The sequence below is a fragment of the Eurosta solidaginis genome, chromosome 4 (genome assembly GCF_040869045.1).
Source record: "Eurosta solidaginis isolate ZX-2024a chromosome 4, ASM4086904v1, whole genome shotgun sequence".
NCBI classification, from domain to species: Eukaryota; Metazoa; Arthropoda; class Insecta; order Diptera; family Tephritidae; genus Eurosta; species Eurosta solidaginis.
The window spans coordinates 273,950,120-273,974,822 of NC_090322.1; the positions used below are offsets into that span (position 1 = coordinate 273,950,120).

General features: G+C 38.5%; 1 protein-coding gene across 2 annotated transcripts in view; it reads left to right on the plus strand.

Annotated features, from left to right (window-relative positions):
* The first annotated feature begins 6,432 nt into the window (after positions 1-6,432).
* The window catches only part of Ubr3 (Ubr3 ubiquitin ligase), a 149,546-nt gene continuing 131,275 nt past the window's right edge, over positions 6,433-24,703 (plus strand). For both annotated transcript variants that reach the window (XM_067786264.1, XM_067786265.1), the window contains exon 1: positions 6,433-7,698. In XM_067786264.1, the coding sequence (XP_067642365.1) occupies positions 7,092-7,698 (607 nt within the window). In that variant the 5' untranslated portion in view covers positions 6,433-7,091. The remainder of the gene's footprint in view (positions 7,699-24,703) is intronic.

The following is a 24,703-nucleotide window of genomic DNA, read 5'->3' on the forward strand; positions in this document are numbered from 1 at the left end:
GGCACCAATATTGTTTACAATATACATTAACGATATTAAATCATGTTTAAAACACTGCAAAATTCGACTATTTTCGGATGATGCATTGATTACCATAAGTCAAAGAAATGCGGATTATGCTATGTCAAAGATGCAAGAGAATTTGGAAACCTTATACAAATGGCTGTGCCTATGAAAGTTGAAAGTAAATGTGGATAAAACCAAGTTTATGGTATTTTCGAAAAACCTAAGTACCACTGTTGTCAATTATCCAAGCAATGTTGTCTTGAAAATAAGGAACAGTGAGATTCAAAGAGTCAACAAAATGAAGTATTTGGGACTCTTGATTGATATGAATTTGAACTTTGGAGAAAATATAAGTAATTTAGAAGCTAAAATTGCAAAGAAAATAGGCTTCATGTACCGAACATGTAACTATATTAACCAACGTCATAAAATATTAGTATACAAATCCAACATTGAACCACATTTTATCTACTGTCCTACAATTCTACTTTTATCAAATAATACACAGATAAAAAAAACTCCAAATACAGCAAAACAAGGCAATGCGATTAATTTTAAAATGTTCGAATAGAACACCTAGAAGTAAAATGTTAAAAATGTTAAATTGGTTTAGTATAAAACAGTCCATAAGTTACTTTACATTGAAATTTATTCATCATGTGAAATTAGGAATACTTCCGAAGTATCTATATCTATAACAAAATACATTTTCATCATGAGATTCACAACTATGAAACTAGAAGTAGTAAAAATATAGGACTGCCTAGGGTAAGAACTGAGTTCGCTAAAAAGACTTTAGAATATATATATGTGGGTTATAAAATGTATAATGAATTACCAAATGAGATAAAAGGCTGTGAAAATATTTATAAGTTTAAAGAAAAATTATTTTTATACTGTAAATCACTAAATTTGTAGTAAACTTTTTCTTTTCTAATTTAAAATAGGTCTTAAAGACCCTGAATAAATACAAAAAAAAGTCGAAATCGCCTTTATTAAAATTGAAATTTAAAGCATAATCTTTCTACAGTTCCAAAATAATCAGAACATGATTAATTCATGGGTAATTCTTTACTTTAGCTCACAACTGCTAAAACTCTTCCAAAAATATTGGGAGAGGTGTCAAAATCACTTGGAAGCTATACTTTCTGAGGAACTGGAGAGTGGTACAAACTCCCTGTTAATTGGGGATTTTAACATTAACATGAATGTTAATACCGCAACGAGTTCTAAGCTCAATGAGATATTTTCACGTAGCGCGATGAGGCAAATGGTGAATTTCAATACAAGGATTGCTGAGAGGTCCCAAACGAGAATAGATCTACTATATGCAAATGCTGATGTACTGTCCTGTACTAATCTTGAAAATCACAGAATTTCTTATCACGAAACCATTTCATTTGCTTTCAAAGTGTGTAATTCAAATCCTCTGCGGAGAATGATACCCACAATGTGTTGGAAGAATTATTCTGCTGATAACCTCATTTACTTATTAAGAAACTATGATTTCAGCGTATTAAAAAATATGCATCTCAATGACTCGGTTGAATATATAAATACCTGCTTATCACACTGCATGGGTTTATTAACATCAGAACAAGACAGGATATTGAGGTTGAGAAATAAGTGGTACGATCATGAACTGACCGAAATTAACAAATTAAAAATCCAATTGCACTCACAAGCCAGAAGATATGGTGAATTTTCGGAAAATAATACGGTTGCGAAGTATTATAAGAAACTAATCAAAATTAAAAAAATTAAGTATATGGAGAAAAATATTGCCTTAAATTCTTCTGATAGGAAATTAATGTGGAAACACCTCAAGCAAGCAGTAAACTTAACTGAGGTGTGTGACAATATCCTGACAGTGATTGTAAATAGTATAAGATATGAAACACCCGAGGATATAGCTCAAGCATTGAGTTCCTTCTTTGTTGATAGTATTGGTGACATAAATCGAGAAATCGAAACTTTGGATAGTGGCGACAGTGTGCAATACACGGTTAGCACATGTCTGAAATTCCAAGAAGTTACGGTTGATGATGTCATATTGGTAGCTAAAAGGTTAAAAAATAAAATCGGAGGAACAAATTTACTATCAGAAGGAGTAATTAAGGATTCGGTGTCTTACATGGGACATTTCTATGCGGATATCATAAATAAATCATTAGTAGAGGGAATAGTGCCTGACGCATGGAAAACATCAACAATAGTGCCAATAAAGAAGGTAAAAAATTATTAAAGGCAGAAGATCTGAGACCGATCAACACGTTGCCGAATATCGAAAAAATTCTAGAAACAGTAGTAAAAGATCAGCTCATAAGTTACTTGGAAATAAATAAAATACTAATTAAAGAACAATCCGGTTTCAGAGAAGGCCACTCTTGTGAAACGGCTTTAAATTATGTAATATCGAGTTGGAAAGAAGAACTAAATCAAAAGAAAAGTATACTTGCGGTTTTTATCGACTTGAAGAGAGCATTTGAAACTATAGACAGAAATATAATGATTAAAAAACTAGAAAAAATTGGAATTAGGGGCAACGAGCTGCAGTAGTTTCAGAGCTTTTTAGGTAACCGAAGACAAATAACAGCCATTGAGTCGGTTGTCTCGGAAGAGGTATTGACAGGAATTGGATTGCCACAAGGATCGGTTTTGGCACCGGTCCTATTTAACATATATATAAATGATATATCTTCGGCGCTAAAACATAGTAAAATAAGGCTGTTTGCGGATGACGCACTGCTCGAAGTAAGTGAACTTGATATCATGTTAGCTAGGAGCAAAATGCAGGAAGACTTGAACACCCTATACAGGTGGCTTTGTAACAATAAGCTTAAACTTAATGTTAATAAAACCCATTTTATGGTCATATCTAGAGCGATGAATAAGGAATCTTGTAATATCGAGCTAAAAATAATGAACTCAAACATTAACGAAGTTAAAACTTTCAAGTACTTAGGGGTTCAGATTGATAATAAATTAAAATTTAATGATCATATTGATTATATAGTTGCCAAAATAGGCAAGAAAATTGGTTTTTGGAAAAGGTCATGCAAATTTATCAGTAGAAAATACAAACTGAAAGTGTATAAATCCATCATAGAGCCGCATTTCATATATTGTCCCACAATATTCTTTATGGCCAATGTAACTCAGGTAGATAAGCTACAAGTTATGCAAAATAAAGCTATGAGATTTATATTAAACATGAGGTATGATACTCCCATTAATAACATGATAGAAGCACTAAACTGGTTGAGTATAAAACAGCTCATATTCTACCCCAGTATGAAATTTGTATTTAATATTAAGCACGGTAAATTACCAACATACCTCAGCGAAAAGCTTAGATATGTAAATGATGCACATTCATACGTAATCAGAGAAAACAATAATTTTAGATTACCTCTTTTCAAAACAGAAGTGGACAAGCAAAATATATTTTATAAGGGCCTGAAATATTTCAATGAACTTCCTAATCACATAAAAAGTAGTAATAACTTCAATACCTTTAAAAAAAGTTTATTGGAGCATTGTAAATCCCTTCCAATAAGATAAAGTTTTTTTTTCTTTTATTTTTTACACGACATACCGATACTGGAGCGCGAAAAGGGAATGGTAATACTGGTAGCAGCAAAATACAATGCACCCGGCCCTAAGGAAAGAAAATCAGTCACCACCTGTAACTCCAGACAGTTCCAACAACAAATGTCGCTGGAATTCGGTATTTTCAGCCTATATTTACTGTTGCTGATCGGGATCACACGCATTCCGACAGCATTAATATAACAATAAAATTATATGATGTGTAACCAAAATAAGGTCAAACAAAAGTTGGAGCAGGGGGATTGGAAACACGTCCTTTTCAACCTCCCAATATATTTTGAGATGTGCTGATCGGAATCTTCATGCGTTCCGACAGCGTCTTTACTAAACAAAGTTGAGGGGTGATTGGGTACACTTCAATTTCCAACATCCAAAGACATGTTTAGCTGTGTTGATCGAAGACCAATACATTCCGACAGCTTAAAATACAAATATAATTGAAAAATATAAGTTCCAAATTTTGTTGCCTTAAGCTGGGAGCCCTGGAGGATTGGAAACGCGTCCTTTCCAACCTTCCTTAAATGACTGGCTCCCAGACTCGTCCGTTTGTTACGCCAGTAAATATGCTGATCGGAATCACATGGCATTCCAACAGCATATTCAATAGAAATAAATGATATAATAATGAATTGTACTTAGTAGTTTAAGTTTTAGGCCTAAATAGTCGTAATAATAAATAAATTAAATTAAATTAAAAAAAGACGCGCTTTGGACCCAGGATCACGAATCAGAAAGCGGAAATTGGAAATTTTTTTTCGGAGATATTTGCGAACAAATTTGAAAATTTTCATGTGGTTGTTGTAATTTCGAAGATTTTGTTGTACCCACAAGAAAAACTGTGGGTAAAAGTGTTTTGCGCGGATATAGTTTTTGTCTCCAAACCGGTGTTGGACCCACCCAGGGTAATATTTTATAAGCGCTGCCGAAGGCCGCCAATGCAGAGATGTTCTGCGCAAAAATACTATGGATCCCATCCCTGGTTTCGGAGCGCTCCGGGGTCATTTTTCTGTTTTTGGATATATCTTTTAACAGAAATAAAATTTTTAATTTCCACTTTCGGATTCGTGGTCCTGGGATCAAAACACGTGTTTTGACACTTCTCCCGATATTTTTGACCAAGTTTTAGCAATTGTGAACTAAAGTAAAGAATTACCGATGCTTGTCGGTGGTTGATAGGGTGAAGCTCCCCTTTATTTAACTGATATAAATATAAGGTCCAATATTTTATCATTTCATTTGCCAAACAATTAATTTGCACAAGTTGTAAGCAAAACACTTCATCATTTTAGGGATTATATTTTTTTTTTTGGTATAGGAAAGATAACTAAAGTAATGACTCAATGTCTAAAGCCGTGGTTACTCACGAACGTACGTAGAAAAAACGTGTCAGCTGACACGACCTATCTTATGAGTGTGCAATGTAAACGAAAACTACTGATGATCTGTGACGAAAACTCACCGACGTGCAACGCCCGTACGTACGTAGCCCGGAACGTAGAAATCAAAACAATTTTGATTTTTTCCGTAAGAACGTGTCAGCTGATCGCTCTCTCACTAGACAGAGTTGCCTAGTAAACTTTTGTGCGCTAATTTTTGACCGTTTGCACTTTTAAGCAAAAACACCTAATTAAAGTTTGAAAAATTGTGAAAATAATTCGAAATAATTATGTAAAAGTGCAGATTATAAATATGTAATCTATTTATAATTATTTAATATTTATTCCGGCCTTTTACAATATCAAAAATTAAATTGGAAAAAGTTGATGTTTCCATAAGCATGCGTGCAAAATGGTCAATGGCAACAGTGCTTATCTGTAAACAATACACACACAAATATGTTATGTACACGTACACAGACGCACACATTGATTCCTACGGGCTTGAGAGCTCGGTCAAACGTGCTTCATACGACAAATGTCCTTACGTACGGCACACGTCGGTGGGTAACTGCCGCATAAGGAATAGTAACATAAGGGCCGTTCCATTGGTTTATAGAGCTCTGGCTCTGTCTCAAATCTCATTGGAACGATCTGGATCAACTTTATGAGAACTGGCAGCACTAATATAAAACATCTGTTTTGTTGAAAATAAGAAGAAACGTACACAAAATTTTAAGATACTGATAGAATTATTAACATTTAATAGTTTCGCACGTAAGTAAACTATTTATTTTCCTTACATCATCTTCAAGTTGTTTACTCTTTCAGTGTTTTTGCTTTTAAATATGGCGAATTCTTTTATGTATACACAAATGTACACATATTTAGTTCAGTGCTACAATGGCTCAACTGTATGGTTGGCTCATCTCACCAGCTGATTTTATTTTTTTCATTTCACTGTAGTAGGGATTGTCAGAAGGAGATGGCAAACTTAAAATGAAACCAACGAATTTACAACATTTTCTTACTACATACAAATGCTGCTAAGTTTTATGTTTTCATTCCATTCCATTCGTCTAACAGCAACACTCTGATTTTGGCAATGTGAACAAATGTATGTTTTTGCTGTAGAGATGAACCAACCATATAGTTGAGCCATGAGTGCTACCAACTCAAAAGTGGTTAGCTGTCAAAAAATCTATTACAGAAAACGAAACGAACAGAACTGCTATACGGATCAGAAATTGAACCAGATAAATATCAGGATCACAACGTTGTTGTTGTATTTGCATGTTAAATGTCTATCCGTATCTCGCTCAAGTCTCAATGGAACGTAACTAAAGACGCATTAGTTAGTGTTCCTGTAGGGCTATCGAACATAATTAATTTGTAGTTTGACAACACTAAAATTTGTCTAGTTGCCGTCGTGTTCGCGTAAAGTCATCGTCTTTGGGGTATACTTTTTTAGGAATGCAATGCAATATTCACCAACTGTTCTTTAATTAAAACTTTAATTTAACAGCGTCAGAATTGATTAGGAAAATAAGCGAGCATCGTTAATTAAAGAAAAAAGTCAAATATGTTGCAGACATCATAATTTGGAGAAAAATGTGCGGATAAGAAATAAAAAAAACAAGGTTAAAAAAGTGAAGAAAAGCTGAAGACGAAATACTGATAGCAAGGAAAAGAATAAATCTTACAACAAAAAAGAAGAAAATAGGTTGTATTCCTTCAGTCGGTGGATTGGAAAAACGCATTGATAACTGATTCGTGATTTGTGTGGCCGGGGAAAGTTGCATTCGAAATCCTGGTTTTAGCTTTGTTCAATAAAACAAATAGCGAAACTTCGTACTGCGTGTGGGTGCTAAAGTGCTAGAATGTGCAAAGGGGGCACGGCCCCAGACACCACGGTCGCTTTGTAAGAATTTGCTTCACCTTACAATTCAAAAGCGAGCGGAGACAAAAAAATTATTCCGTCAGCCATTGGCTTAAAATCGCAGTGTTTCGAATTATTTCCAATACAAACAGAAATAAAATAAGACAATTTTTGAATCAAAACTGCTGAGCTAAACAGAAAGCAAAATATTGCTAACTATGGATGAAGACGATAATACATCTAGTGGAGGCAATATTAACAACGAATCCGTTTCAAATATCAGAACTGGGCCGGGTAACCTAAGGCGAAATGAAGTTTCAAATTTAGACACTACCACTACCGAAGATGAATCTGATGATGTAGACATTTCAATGGTAGTACATTTGCCATCAGTGGTGTCCATTAGCAATTCACTTAGTTCTGAGCCAAGGCCTCCGCCTACATATGTAGCTATAGCTGCCACTCCGGGACGAGTGGGACTTGACTTTCCTGATTGGGAATCGGTGGCTACGACTGATGCCGATGAAGATTTACTAACTGACGCTTCGTCAAATGCTACAGCTTCAAGTAGTTCAGCTGGAAACACTGGAGGTGCAAAACCCAGTTTTTTCTTTGGTACATCATCATCATTTAGTTTAAGAAGTCGTAAAGAAGTTGCAGCTCTAATTAATGTCGAATGCTGTCGTGGTACAACCACTCCTGAGTTGGATGCTGTTATGGACAAATTGTTTAATCCTGGAACACCTATAGATAATGCTGATAATATAGAATGGATAAGATGGTTAATTGCTGGCGGCCGAACACCACAGGAATTTGTCAAAATTGGTGAGTTTTCATAATTTTTGGCAACAGACCAAAAAATTCTTAAACTACATAAGTCCTCACTGTTTGTCATTTCTGCAAAAGAACGTACATTTTTGGCACTAAATTTATATCTGTTCAAAGCCCTTGGCATCCAATCGTCTCGACACAGTTTATGCTTCTGACCTGAACATCAGGAAAGGTCGGAGAAACTTTAAGAGCATGATATTTGGTCGCTAAAAGAGAAATTTACTTTTGTTATTCCTATTCAGGGCATTCTCCATTGATTTCGTAGGCCCACTTCGTTTTCGTTTGTTTCACAACAGTATTGGGATTCACCTTTACTCAAGCCTCATTTTAGGCAAAAAACGACGATAGAAATTAATCTTTGGTAGAAATCGATGCAACTCTTTGGGAACTTCAGGCAAAGGAACCTTGCTAATTTTCTTGGTATACTGACTACATGTCCCAGGAACTCCACCTGTTTTTGCGCGAACTTGAATTTGCCCAGATTAATTGTGAGGTGAGACTGTTGAAGCCTTTCGAAAACCTGTTGGTGTTGTTGTAGCAGTGTTTCGCCCCATCCAATAGGTGCGACCGATCACAAATTGTCATCAATATCCTCTAACGGGCGTCCAAGGAAACTTGCTGTTTTAACAGGGGTGGACCAACATGAGAGGGGTGTTAGAGGCGTTGGTTCCACATTACAATTAAAGATATGGTTGGTGTACCCCAGCGGGTTAGGGGATCAGAATATACCCGCGATAGGTATGCCTGTCGTAAGAGGCTACTACAATACCAGATTCAAGGGGCTGTGTAGCGCAACCTTTCAGGTTGCCATCGCAATATAGAGCTTCTCCAAATCCAATTTTCACCCTCACCTATCCGCGGCGAATCCTGTTTCACTAACAGACGAGGCTCTGCCGACCCCAAGCTCCTCATGGAACTTGGGGGTAGGGAGGGAGGGAATGGCCTGAAGGTTTAACGTGGCCACATAAATCGTTCCCTAGATGGTCGGGCTAGCACCTTAATGGTGCTATGGTACCGGAGCGTACCGGATTTGTATCCGGCAAAGGACCATCACATCGATAACACTCCCCAAAGCCTTCGGGGAGCAACCTTATCGCTACAACAACAACAATATATGGTTGGCGTCATGTGGGGACACATTGCAAGCAGGGCATACATTTTGTATGTCGGGGTTGATTCTGGATAGGTAAGAGTTTATCCCGTTACAGTATCCAGATCGAAGTTGAGCTAGAGTGCCTCGAGCTTCCCTAGGGAGAATGCGTTCCTCTTCTGTTAGTTTTGGGTATTGTTCTTTGAGTAGTGGATTCACCGGGTAATTCCTAGCATAGAGGTCCGACGCCTGTTTGTGGAGTACACCGAGGCCCTGCTTGTGTTTTTTAGCTTCATACGGCTTTGTTATTAGGTGCCGTATTTCCTCATAATGCTTACGGAAATGACTCCTTAGGCCCCTAGGCGGTGTTGGTTCATCAACTAGATGTCTGTTGGGATGCCCAGGTTTCTGGATATTCAACAGGAACTGTTTGGTTAGAATTTCATTTCTCTCCCTAATGGGGTGTATTCTCGCCTCATTTCGTAGATAGTGTTACGGGGACAAAAAAATACAACCCGTGGCGGTTGTGAGGGCGGTATTTTGGCAGGGCTGTAGCTTCTTCCAGTGAGTAGTCTTTTGGCTTGGCGACCATATCGGGGACGCGTAGCATGCAATCGGCTGGCCAATAGCTTTGTAAGTGGTAATGAGCGTTTCTTTATCTTTATCCCAAGTACTGCCAGTAAGAGTTTTGAAGATTTTTTTGCGGCTCTGGATTTTCGGTACAATTGCGGCTGCGTGCTCACCAAAATGTAGATCCTGATCAAACGTTACACCCAAGATTTTGCGGTGTAAGACAGTCGGTACAGTAGTGCCATTGACGTGGATGTTCAATATGGTCGACTTTTGGGACGTCCATTTTGCAAATAAGGTCGCCGATGATTTAGTCGATGATAATGTCAGGTTTCGCGAGGCAAAAAAACTGTAGAGATCTGGGAGGTAGCCGCTTATTTTGTTGCAAAGCTCATCAATCTGTGGGCCTGGCACTGTGGCCGTTATTGTGCAGTCATCGGCGTAGGAAACGATAGATAGTAACTCCTTCTGGTGGCGAAGGTAGATATGTAGAAGTGGGGATAGGACACCACCCTGTGGCACCCCTTGTTTAATTCTTCTTGGTTTGTATGTTGCGTTCCTCAATTGCACCGATGCCTGCCGACCATTCAGATAATTTGCGGTCCACCTTTTAAGACTTGTGGGAAGGGTAGACCCTTCCAGGTCTTGCAGTAATGTGCCATGGTTGGCCGTATCAATGTTTGTGTGCGCGTCTGTTGGCGCGCCGTCTAACTTTGTCAATCGCAGAATGCATTATATAGTGTCGGCAAAAAGCGCTCGCTCATTTTTTCGCATCTGACAGCACTTTGTCGCCAAAGGCGATGGAAATTTTGTCATTGTGCTTAGACGGATTCGATAGGGACTTTACGGTGGACCAAAGCTTACCCACACCGGCAGAGAGGTTACAACCACTTAAATTCTCCTCCTATTTCGTCCGCTTGTGTTCATCCACAAGCAATCTGATACGTTGGCATATATCCCTTATTTGGGGGTCGCCGGGATCGAGCTGTCTTATAAGGTCACGTTCTCTCGCTAATTTGCAGCCCCCGCCGGCAAATGGGGGCGGATTTCGGGAATTCTTCCGGCGGGAATAAAACGAGCCGAGGCGGATTTAATGACTGCGAAAAGCACGTTCCCCTTGGCGAGCATCAGTCGGGATAGGGAGGGAGGCAAAGCGAATGTCTATGAAGTATTTGTACTCAATCCACTTTCCTTTTTTAAAGTTTAGGAAAGTGCGTTTTCGGTGACGATGAAGTCGGCGGTTCGCTCAAGCGAAATAAGTATAGGCAGGTGGTCAGATGCCAGTGTTACCATCTGTTACTGTCAGTTGACGCAGTTTACGAGTCCTGCGCTCACAATTGATATATCTGGCGAACTGTGACAGCTTCCTACCATACGAGTGGGGGCGTCTCCGTTTATTGTGCATAACGTCGTTTCTTCTATTTGATCCGCCAACATCTCACCCCTGCTGTTCGCCTGCAGGTTTGAATGCCATAGATTGTGACGGGCATTGAAATCGCCTAAGATAATGCGATTATCGCCAGTGAGTAGTGCTCTGATATTAGGGCGGTATCCGCTGGGTCAACAGGTGGCAGGAGGGATGTAGTAGTTGATGATTTCTAGGTTTACATCGCCTGACCGGACAGATAAGCCCTGACGTTCTAAGATACTGTCCTTGCGACCGATGTCGGGTTCAAATATATGATATTGCACTGAGTGAGGCCGCCTCCATTTCCGTTCTTTCGATCTTTTCTGTGGACATTACACCCAGAACAGGTCTGCAGAATAGATCTTGCTGTGAGTTTAGTCTCTTGAATCGCAGCAATGCGGATGTTGTGCCGCTTCATGAAATCGAGTATATCCGTGATCTTGCCAGTTAATCCATTACAGTTTAACTGCAGAATTGCAGAATTCTGAAGTGCAGCGGGGAAGACGTCGTCACTGTAGGGGTAAGTGAAGGGTGACTACGTCTGAGTTGTGGGAGGCCAGGACGCAATTGCTGTTGTGGCCCTGGGACTGGACGTCCCTGGGTAAGGATTGGGGTACCCGGTGTAGTTGCGTTTGCGGCCTGGCAACATGGCGCAATGAAGCCCGTCGGGGTTGCCGTCGCGGAGACCAAAACATCTAGGAAAGTGGCACAGTCCAAAGCATGAGCTGCATTGGGCGGATGACGCAAACATATATATTCTGTGCTGGCAAACGGTGCAAAGGTGGGACTAATAGCGTTTTCTTTTCTGAAATAAATTGTTGCCTAACTAAATGGTAAAGCTTTAATAGAGTTACTCCTACCTACTGTATAAAGGCCTAAAACTTTTTAATGAATTGCCAAGCAATATAAAAAACGAAAGAAATATTAATGTATTAATGTATTTAAAAGACTGATAATATATCATATTAGAGAACATTATAGCTCACAATGAGCCAATTAGCTATTGCTAAGATTACCGATTGTGTATTACTAAACTGTACCTGAAAGTTTTAAATAGCTAGGGCTAAATAAAGAAGCTAATAATAATAATAACCCCAGAAAATTTTCAACATTTATATTGCATACAAGAAACATTTCAACTCACCATATTCACTCATATTAACAGAGTATATGTATGTGGAACTTAAGAGCGAATTGAGAGTTTCACAGAGTTGCACTGCCACACCGCCATTTTATAAAGGGTAAAAGTGTAACGCTTTTGTGTTGCGAGCAGGCAACAATTTTCACAAAAGGAAATACCCCGTAAAGGCGTTGCCGGTTTTTTAGAATAGAGTAACAATCCTTGCGCGGCGTACAAAAAGCGTAACACTTTAGCCAGAAAAGAGTGTTTCCCTGACCTACACGATTTCTGCCGGAAAAGAGGGGAGAAGAAGACGGCGGCGGGGGCTGATGCTCGGCATTGCTACCGACTCTACTACGGAGATTGTAGTTATGAGTGGGAGCGGCCGTATAAGCTGGTGGCGCCGTAGGGCGCGAGCAGCAGCGGCTACTTGTTGTGGCTTGCTGAGCACAGAGCTGCTGGAAGATAGTGGGGGTCCTGAGGCGTAGACTACGGGACGCCCTTGGATGTGAAAAGCAAGAAGCCACAAAAGATTTATAAAAGTTACGAGGACGTCGGGTTCTGGGATCTAGCACAGATCAACTATCCCTTGCACGTGACCGGATATAGATCCGGTGCGTTGTGGTAATAAATCACCGTTAAGGTACTACGCCCACCATCTCGGGAACGATTAACATGGCCTTTTTAAACCTTCTAGGCCATCCCGTCCCCCCACCTCTTAGTTCCTTGATTAACTTGGGGTCGCCAGAGCTTCGCCGGCTAAATATGTATATGATACATGTAGGGTTATATTTATATTCAACTTTAAATGTACCTACTTTAAATAAATTGAATTTTTTTGTTCTTGTTAATTTTTATTTTTCAATTGTAAAATATTGTCTTTCAAAAATTTTCATTCGGTTGAAATATTTAAAAACGTTTTGTAACATACTTTTAGAAGCGGTTAAATAAAAATATTTTATAAAAATAAATAGTGCTTATTATTAAATAGTGATTTATATATTAAATACCACAATACATTCATATTTGTAACAGGATTCCCCTCGCGTAGGTGTGGTTGACAATTGGGTTGCAGAAGGTCTGAAGCTATAAACCTTTGTATTGCGCTTATCAACCCCTTGAATCCCATTACAATTCAGTCATAGCAGGTTACAGGTAACTCCTTTGGCGCTGTCAAAAGAAGATTTGAAGTCGCCAAAGAGTTAGGTTGTTTGGGAATAATTCGGGTTAGGGGGTTTAAAATATATAAATATAGGTATGCATGTCGTAAGAGGCCACTAAACTACCAAATTGGTTCAAAGGGGTTGTGGAGCGCAACCCTTTCAAGGAGTGGTTGCCAGCGCAATTTATAGCTTATCCAATCCAATTCTCAACCTCACCTAACCGGGGCTAATTGATATAAAGGCTTGCATCGAGTTCTATAGGCTGTTAACAGTTGAGAATTTAGGCATAACTTGCATTGGACCTAATCAAACTGGACAAAATGCCTCAATGCCTAGCCAATGAGTAAGCATCCTCTTTAGTTACAGAGTTTAGCTTTCGTACGTATAAACAGAGGCGCACTTTTTCTGACTTCACCACTATGCGAATGGACTTTCATATGATTCATTTACCCCTAAGCTCAGCATACAGCAGGGAGGCTCTGGCGACCCCAAGTTCCTCATGGATATATGGGGTGCGAAGGCGGTATGGCCTAGAAAGTGAATGTGGTCATACTAAATCGTCCCCGAGATGGTGCTTGTTATCCTTGTTATCGGAACGTGCCGGATCTATGTATATCCGGCAAAGGTTCATCAACATCGATAACACTACCCACAACCTTCGGGGAGTGTGCTTAGCGCTACAACAAAGAACAAATGACTAACTATCTCCTCAGAATATACGCGCGGCAGGGATGCCTGTCGTAAAAGGCGACTAAACAGCCACGTGATTTTAGTTTAGTTTATTCGGTCTATGATCAGCGATCTTACAGACTAGGTACAAATATATTAAGACTAAATATTTAAAACAAGTAGAAAGTAAAATAAATTAAAAATAAAATCAGAAACAATCGAACTCTCAGTGCGTACGGTAGTGTTTTGATTTTCTTTCCCTTGCATTCTAAGTGCCGTTAGGCAAACAACAAATAAGTGATACTTATTTTTCCGTTTGACAGTCAAGTGCACGTGTAACTCACCAAGTGATTTTGATTAAAAGTTAACTATGGCCCCCGGGGCTTTTACTTTCGGGGACAATAGGTACTCTCTGTTAGCTACCAGTCCCCATAAAAAGAAAAAACGCAAATCCGGTCCAGAACCACCAATTCAGCAAGAGTTTCCAAAGCTACCATTGCCAACAGTAGTGACACCTAACCCTAAATTTGTAGTCGTATCGGCAATAAACAAAGATAAGCCTTTATCACATCTATCATGTTTTGCGGTTGAAAAATCCCTCCAATTAATTAGCAAAGAAATCATCAGCGTGTCGGAATTAAGAGACGGTAGCCTCTTGCTTCTTGTTAGCAATAAAACCGCTGCAGAAAAATTCATTTCTTCCAAGCAACTAGCAGGACTCTGCGAAATAGAGTGCAAATATCACGATAGCTTGAATTTTATTAAAGGTACGATTTATGCTCCCTTCCTGAACCACGTCTCAGACGAGGAAATAGTTAAAAACTTAGAGTCGCAAGGCGTAGTAGGAGTTTATAAATTCAAGAAATTCATTGACAATAAACAAAAGGAAAGCGGGGTCATTTTACTGACTTTCGATCTCTATAAATTACCCGAGTCGCTGAAAGTATCATGGCATAAACTTAGTGTCAGAGAATACATCCCCAACCCAATGCGCTGCAAATCATGTCAAACACTAGGGCACACCAAGAAAAATTGCAAAAATTACCCCTTATGCGTAAATTGCAGCCTCCCCCCTCATGGCAGCGATACCTGTATACGTACTAAATGCGCAAACTGCGCTGAGGAGCATCCATCAAATAGTAATAAATGCACCAAATACATCCAACAAAAAGAGATTATTAAAATCAAAACCCAACAAAAATGCTCGATGAAGCAAGCAAAGTCCATCTATATGTCACAACTCCCAAGTACATCATCAACTTCATCCTATGCCGGAATGGCTGCACGAGCCACCAACCCAAAGACTCAAGAGTCTACAAAAACTGCTGCTATAAGCAGCATAAGACCAGCGGCTACGTACCTAGCCAGCGAAAAAACAACGCCATCCATCATGACGGTAAATCAAACCAACAGCTTTGTTACAACCCCCACCGACACCACAACTACAATATCCTCAGCAAACACAAGCAAACGTTTAGGCACGCCTATCTCGGCCACGCCTCTGCAGACATCCACAAATTCATTATTAAATACGCCAGATAATACATCTCTGTCTTCATTATCAAATTTTGTCTCTCCCATCTCTTCTCTTACACAACAACTAATCCAAAATAATGATTATTATACTAAAAACACGGAATCTCAGGATTCCGATATTGATATACAGTAATTAGTCCTCTGATCCCAAATATTCCAATGTCATTCAACATTTTGCAATGGAATATCAAAGGACTATATAACAACTTTAACGAGCTTAAGCTCCTAATCAACGAACACAATCCTTCTTTCATATCTTTGCAAGAAACACACTTGCCTTTCAATAAATCTATACATATATCAAACCGATATATCAGTTATTTCTCAAATTTACCACAGAACAACTCAAATAAGCAAGGAATTGCTGCTATCATTCTCAAAGATATTCCGCACAAGCACATCCACCTACAATCTCCTTTAGCAACAATAGCTATTGAAATCAACCTCGGTATAAAATTTACCATCATATCCATGTACATCCCACCTGATCAAGCATTCAATCTATCTGATCTCCAAAACATTTTTCGCAATGTAAATGGCCATGTCATCATCGTAGGCGATATGAACGCATGGAGCCCCCTATGGGGTTCCGACTTCAATAACAAAAGAGGAGAAACATTAGAGAACCTTATTCTCTCAGAGAACTTAATCGTTTTAAACGACAACGCTCCAACACATTTCTCCACACGAAGAACCTTCACGCATGTAGATGTTGCTATGAGCACAGCCGAAATTGCCACTAAATTAACGTGCACCACTCTGGATCAATTACATGGTAGCGATCATTTTCCTCTAATAACAAAAATGTCCTCCAATCTTTCTTATACCAGCCGACCTGCTCCAAAATTTATTACAGATAAAGCAAATTGGGAAAAATTTCAAGTTGGCATAATCAATTTCTTATCCAATATTCCAATCTCAAATAATGTTAATAAAGAAGCAAGAGGAATACAAAAAGCTCTCCGCAATGCTGCCCATTACTCTATACCGCAAACGCATTACAAATTACATAAAAAAATAGTCCCATATTGGTCAGAATATCTATCTCCCCTAAGAGATGAGAAATGTGGTTTATGGAAGGTTTATAAAAGGAATCGCTCAGACACAAACCTTCTAAATTATAAGAAGGCTAACACCATATTTAAAAAGAAGCTTAAAGAAGCCAAACGGAAAAGCTTCGAAACCCTCACTGAGTCTATAAACCCTCAGTACAATCCTAAGGAAATTTGGTCTAAAATCAAAACACTAGCCGGAACGTTTACCCAGGTCTCAATAAAAGTTATTGAAACACCCCAAGGAGCAATTTCTTCTCCGGAAGATATAACAAACTATTTGGCGTCCACTTGGTCTAACTACTCCAATGACTCTAATTTCAATAATGAATTTAGGGCTCAAAAAATAAGATAGTTAGAAATCATTACACCTGCAATCCTTTGAGTACAATTAGCCAAGACTTGGAAAGTCCCATTACTTTCTTCGAATTCGAAACCACATTGTCGACCATGTCCGGGAAAACACCAGGCAGAGACAGGATCTCTTTTCCAATGCTGAAAAATACTCCATCATCCTCTAAAGATCGTATAATTAGTCTATACAACAGTATCTTTGACCAAGGCGTCATCCCACAAGCATGGAAACATGCCATTGTGGTGCCGATTCCCAAACCAAATAAACCAAGCACTGACGTCTCGGGTTACAGACCAATCAGCCTTCTCCCTTGCTTAAGCAAGGTACTCGAAAAAATTATATCCAAAAGAATAATTTGGTTTGCACTGACAAACGGCTTCTTAAGCCCGCATCAAACTGCATTTAAAGAAGGGCAAGGTACCATGGATGCTTTGCTACTGTTCGAAAATTATATTTCTAATGCCATTTCAACAAAAAATCATGTGTTTACCCTCAGCCTCGATTTCGAAAAAGCATACGATCGGATTGCCATACACGTAGTATTAAGACAATTGGCAAGATGGAAAATTGGCCCAAAAATATACAATTTTGTAAAAGCTTTCCTGACCAATAGGACCTTCGCTGTCAAATACAACAATAAATACTCAAATTCAAAACGGCTGTATAATGGAATACCTCAGGGTTCCCCCCTTTCATTGGTGTTATTTATAGTGGCTTTCGACGAAATCAACAATATCCTATTAAATTTTAAAAGAATATCGCACATAACCTACGCGGATGATGTAGTACTATTTACCAAATGTAAGGATATCAACCTGGTTAGAGAAGATTTTAATCAAATTCTCACAGCAATTTCCAATTGGTCAGATGCTTCGGGAGCATCCCTCGCATATAATAAATGTAAGACTCTACACTTGTGTAAGAAGCAAAACTGCCCGCCATTAATGTTAAACTTTAATTGTGTCGATATTGAAAACCTTGTCAAGGCAAAAATATTAGGCGTAGTTTTCGACAAAAGATTTACATTTAGAGATCACTGTAAATATCTTAGAGTAGAGCTAAGCAAACGACTCAATATTATAAAATATCTATCATCGAAACATTGTTGGATACATCCGTCTATACTCGTTAATATCACAAAAGCCCTCATCATTTCGAAGATGGATTACGGTTTACCAATATACGGGCAATGTGCAAAGGCAAACATAAAAATGATACTTCCACCATACCATGTGGCAGTAAGAAGGAGCATCCGCGCCTTCCCTACATCACCAATTGTGTGCATGCTTTCGGAGGCAGGCTTGCCTTCAATACAAGAGCGCATCGCATTCACAACAATGAAGTTAATACCAAAGGCCATTCAAAGCAATAATCATCTGATTCGTAAAGTAACAAAAACGCAAACAATGAAGAAACGACCTTCACGACATCCGTCCACAATAGCGAGATGTATATCAGCAGCAAAAGAACTGGGAATCCACTTAAACATAAAAAATGTGGGTGCCAAAAGCCCTGCACCCTGGCAATCCCTGGAAAGCTTTGTAGGACATTCACTTGTTAAAAAACAACTTGTTTATTTTAATTTTATCAAACAATTTTTTATATAACTTTTTGTAAAACATCAAAATGAAAAAAATATTTTCACTCTAAATAAATTTTACTTGCTAAAGAATTATTGAAAAAATAAAGAACGCTTTATCGTATTTATCAAATACGATATATTGGTGACCCCGAACCAGTGAACATATTCATACGCATCATGCCGAATACACGCTCCGGAGACAATGCCGTTTCATCACAGCAATCAACCACAATAAACACGAATCCGCTATACACAATCAGCAACACGATTGTGCCATCTTCAAGCAATTCACAAGGAGGAATTCATCTACGAATTCCGAAATTCTGGAAGGAAAACCCATTGATATGGTTTGCACAAATCGAGGCACAGTTCGAACATCACGGAATTGTGTCAGAGAAAACAAAATATTTCACGATTCTTCCTGAATTAGAATCTGATATATTAAGTCAGGTAAGCGATATTATTCTGGCACAACCTCAGAATATATATACGCAGCTTAAACAACGTCTCATCGATCATTTTTCAATTTCCGAGGAGAAGAGAATCCAAAAGTGGTTGAACGATTTGGACATAGGGGACAAAAAACCTAGTTGTCTTCTGCGGGAAATGCGTGGTCTCTCGCATGGTGGAGTTACCGATGACTTCCTGCGAACATTGTGGCTACAACGTCTACCTTCACAAACGCAAGCTGTTTTGGCAACATCTTCTGAAACGTTGGATAAACTTGCAGTAATGGCAGATATAATTCAAGCAATTTCAGCACAACAACAATCAACTATCGCAGCAATACAATCGTTTCCTAATCTATCGGATCTTCAGCAACAAATAACAACTTTGAGCACAGCTATTGGCAATCTTCAAAAACAACACTTTCGACGCAGAAGTCGCTCAAATTCGCATAGGCGTTACACAACTAAGTCAGCTAATACAACCGAGTGGTGCTATTATCATCGTAGATTTAGGTCTCAAGCCCGGAATTGTCGACAGCCGTGTTCATTCAAGCAACACCATCAGGGAAACTCGCCGGTCGGTCACTAGATGAAGCTAGTGGCCGATACTCTACAATTAATCGTTTACATATCTTTGATAAGTCCACCAACAAAAAGTTTTTGATAGACACTGGAGCGGATGTGTCGGTTCTCCCATCAGCAGGTATATCTAACAAAAAGCAAGACAAATACAAACTTTTTGCTGCTAATGGTACAGTTATCAACACATTTGGTACTCAACTTTCAACCCCAACTTTTGGTTTACGTCGTTCCTTTGCTTGGGAATTCATTATTGCTGATGTTAGCAGTCCTATAATTGGCGCAGATTTTTTGAAACATTTTGGATTGTTGGTGGATTTAAAAGAAGGCTGTTTGGTAGATTGTGAAACTGGTCTGAGCTCTTCCGGTAAGTTATGTGAATTAAGAGAGTTACCAGCGATAAAGGCTCTTGTAAGTTCAACCATATATCATAAACTTTTATCTAAATATCCGGATTTAACGAATCCTTCGTTGCATCAGAAAAAAGTTCCTCATTGTGTTGAACATGTCATCGAGACAAAAGGTCCTCCGATATTTTCAAGGCCTCGTCGTTTAGCACCGGACAAGCTCGAAATTGCAAAACGAGAGTTTCAATTTATGGTCGATCAAGGACTTTGTTGCCCATCTAAAAGTTCTTGGTCAAGTCCGTTACATATGGTATTAAAGAAAAATGGCCAGTGGCGTCCGTGCGGAGACTATCGTCGTCTTAACGCTCAAACTCTTCCTGATCGTTATCCCATTCCGCACATCCATGATTTCGCTTATGGGCTCTCAGGAAAGACAGTTTTTTCTACCATTGATTTAGTTCGAGCCTACAATCAAATTCCGGTTGCTCCTACCGATGTTTTAAAAACGGCCCGTTCGGATTATTTGAGTTCCGATTTATGACTTTTGGCTTATGTAAGCCGCTCAAACGTTTCAGCGGTTCATGCATGAGGTTCTTCGAGGGTTAGACTTTTGTTTCCCTTATCTCGACGATGTTTTAATTGCTTCTGAATCCTCTGAACAACACTTATTTCATCTTGAGCAATTGTTTAATCGCCTTCAGTCATATGGTCTAACAGTAAATGTTGCGAAATGCCATTTTGGACAAGATAAAGTAACATTTCTCGGCCATTTAGTGTCTGCTCAAGGCATTCAGCCAATTCCTGAGAAAGTTGATGCAATTATAAACTTTCCGCAACCGAAAACTGTCAAGGAAGTGCGACGTTTTACTGCGATGTTGAATTTTTACCGAAGATTTTTGCCACATGCGGCGGAGATGCAAATTCCACTCCTTATTTATCAGAAAGGTAATAAGAAGAATGACAAATCTCAAATCGAATGGACACCTGAAGCTCAATCCGCGTTTGAAAAATGTAAAAATGAATTGTCTCGAGGTACTCTATTGACTCATCCTATAGATTCTGCACCGATATCTGTTATGGTTGATGCATCTGACGAAGCAATTGGTGGTGTTCTACAACAGAAAGTTGATGAGGTTTGGAAACCTCTGGGATTCTATTCATTGAAGCTAAATGACACCCAGAAACGTTACAGTACTTATGATAGAGAACTTCTTGCGGCATACCTTACGGTAAAGCATTTTCGCTATATGCTAGAGGGTCGTAATTTTATAATCTATACGGATCATAAACCCCTTACTTTTGCGTTTAAACAGAAACCTGAAAAAGCTTCGCCTCGGCAGTTTCGTCAACTGGATTTTCTCTCGCAACTTTCCACCGACATACGTCATATCAAAGGAAATGAAAATATTATAGCAGATACTCTCTCACGAATTTCGACTATTGATTCTCCGAATCTAATCAACTATGAAGAGTTAGCAAAAGCTCAAGAAGAAGATACAGAACTAAAAGAGTTAATTGAGAATCCAAGCTCTTCATCTTTAATTTTTAAATCTATAACGATTCCATCGTCGTCGAAACCTATATTTTGTGATATATCCACATCCAATGCAAGACCATACATTCCACTTGGTTTTAGGAGAGACATTTTTAATACTATTCACAATATGTCTCATCTAGGAGCTAATGCGACAGCTAGAATAATTCTACAGCGTTTCATATGGCCGAATTTGAAAAAAGATATTAGGACATGGTCAAAAGCTTGTGCTAATTGTCAGCGATCAAAAATTCATCGTCATAATCATAGTGTGATAGGTAGTTATGAAAACCCAAGTTCACGTTTCTCGCATATTAACATTGACCTTGTTGGACCATTGCCTTCCTCACATGGATATTCGTATATTTTAACTTGCATTGATCGGTTCACTCGTTGGCCGGAAGCAATTCCCTTAGTTGACATAAGTGCCCGTTCTGTGGCGGAAGCTTTATTTCATGGGTGGATATCTCGGTTTGGAGTTCCTTCAAAAATTACAACGGATCAAGGTCGTCAATTTGAATCCAATCTTTTTAAGGAACTTGCACAACTTCTTGGTTCTCAACGAATACGCACTACGTCGTATCATCCTTGTGCCAACGGTATGATTGAGCGGTGGCATCGTTCGCTGAAGACTGCTTTCATGTGTCACAACACTAAAAACTGGATGGAAATTTTACCAATTGTGCTGTTAGGACTGCGATCAAGTTTACGTGAAGATGTAAATGCCAGTCCTGCTGAGCTGGTTTATGGAACTTCCTTAAAGCTTCCTTGTGATTTTTTCGACGCTAAAAATGATTTGTCTCCTTCCGATGAATTTGTCAAGCAACTGAAATCTTCAATGAACTCGCTGCGTCCAATTGAAGTTTCGTATAAATCAAATCGTTCTGTTTTCGTACACAAAGATCTTGCTACTTGCACTCATGTATATGTTCGTCGCGACGCTGTTAAAAAGTCTTCAGTCACCGTATGATGGTCCATATCTAGTGGTGAGCAGAAATGATAAAGTTTTTAACGTCAATATTAATAATTGTACCAAATCAATATCAATTTATCGACTCAAGCCAGCATTCGTATTTAATACTGATATTTGTGAAGATCCTCGAACGATTTGTGTTCCAATACACCCTCATGTAAGAAGTCGTATTCCACGTCATGTACGCTTTAGATCGAGACTTCATCGTTAAACAAAGTCTCTGGAGGGGGAAATATGTAGGACATTCACTTGTTAAAAAACAACTTGTTTATTTTAATTTTATCAAACAATTTTTTATATAACTTTTTGTAAAACATCAAAATGAAAAAAATATTTTCACTCTAAATAAATTTTAGTTGCTAAAGAATTATTGGAAAAATAAAGAACGCTTTATCGTATTTATCAAATACGATATAGCTTCATCTGGTCGAACCTAGCAAAATATCGGAAAAACGTAACAAGCCCAGAGGTATACCAACAACATTTCAATAAGACCGCCATAAACTTACAAAACAATGGTTGGAAAATCATCTACACAGACGCATCCAAAACCAAATCCCAAACAGTGTACGCAGTTGTAGACTCTAACTCTTCCACCATTAGCGTGGGCAGTCTCCTTCCCTTTTGCTCGACATATACAGCAGAAGCAGTCGCAATCTTAAAGGCAGTGGAGTATACACACAGAACCACAGGTAAATTTGTCATATGTACCGATAGCCTCGCCACAGTCAACTCGCTTACCAATGCGAAAGTAAAAAACCACCTACTCAACGAACTTCGGTGTAAATTGCTAGAGTGCAAAGGATCGACTAGAATCATGTGGATCCCCGGTCACGTAGCAATCAAAGGCAACGAAGCGGCGGACCAGAGAGCCAAACTTGCAACAAATGAACCACTTTGTACAACCGAATGGATCCTTAAGGACGATATGATTCGCCTGGCATACACACACTCCAAGGAACTAAGCTCCCAACTGTCAGTAAACTCGCAACATCATTACAGCAAATTTGGTACAACCGGTAGGAAATTTATTCGCACCCCAGATATCTCCTGGAGAAATCAAAAAATACTAACTCGCTTAAAGGGGAAAATCGACCACCGTGCCCGTACTGCTGCCTGGACCAACTTTCCGTAATCCACCTGCTTGACGAATGCCATCACTTCACCGAAATCAGAACAAATATATTTGGAAGCCTCACACCATCAGATTGCCTAATACTTGAAAATCAGAACACTGAAAAGGTCATAAAATACTTAATATCGACAAATTTAATCAAGTTAATATAGATTTAAGTTCACCACATGAGCTCGGAGCAAATCACAGGCCGGTGCGCCTTGATATTTGCTTCGAGGCCGTAAGCACAGAAAATGTTAATTAAAATCACTATAACAAAAACGTAAGAATTGTCAAGCGAGCCGAAGGTCATAGTTACTAGTGCTCCTAAATAATGTAGTTCAGTGATTTATCACTCACCTCCTGTATAATAATAATAATAATAATAATAATAAAAATAAAATATAAAAACATATCATAACAAATTACAGTTTACTATGGAAAAAGAAGAAAACCAAAAGATCCCGTTTTTGGATGTCCTTATACACAGAAACAACAATGAAATTTTTCTCAATTGGTACTCGAAACCTATAGCGTCAGGCAGAATAATCAATTTTCTCTCAGCCCAGCCGAAAAAATACAAAATCAATACAGCTAAAAATATGATAAATAAAGTTTTAACCCTTAGCCATGAACAATTTACGGAATCGAACAAGGAAAAAATTTGCAAAGTGCTTATAAATAATAACTACCCGCGTCATTTAGTAAATACTCTCATTGAACAAAAAACCAAAGAAATGAATAATAAGTCCAAACAAATAACCCTTTCACAAACAACAAATGAGACAAAACGATACCACAGCATCACATATATTCCAAAATTCTCAGAAGAGCTAAACAAAAACTTAAAAGAACACAAACAAGACATATCTCTGGCGTACAAATCAAATTGCACACTCTCAACTGTATACACCAAAACCAAAAGCAAAATAGAATCACAACATAGAAACAATGTCATATACGAAATTAAATGCAACGGAGGAGAGAACAACGACTGTAACAAAATATACATTGGAACGACAAAAAGACCACTAGGAGTGTGATTACAAGAACACGAATCGGATATAAGAAGAAACAAAAGCGGTACAGCTCTTGCCCAACATATACTGACACATGCGCATACAGCTGATATACAAAACGCCAGAATTTTAGACACAGAGAAAAGAGAGAGAACAAGATATACACTGGAGAGCCTACATATTTTGAAAAACAAAGAAAAAACAATAAACAAAAAGGAAGATAGCGACGAAATCGCGGCAGCATATTTGTTATGTTTATGATAACAAATCAGTCTGACAAATGTACCTGACATTGATGGTACAGATAAATTATGTTATGTGACTCAAATTTAAAAAATTTTTTTGTTATTGTTTAATGTTTTTAGATTATACATTTTTTCCAACTTTTCAATGTAAGTGACACTTATACATGTTTTAACGACATTGTCTCTTATGTATT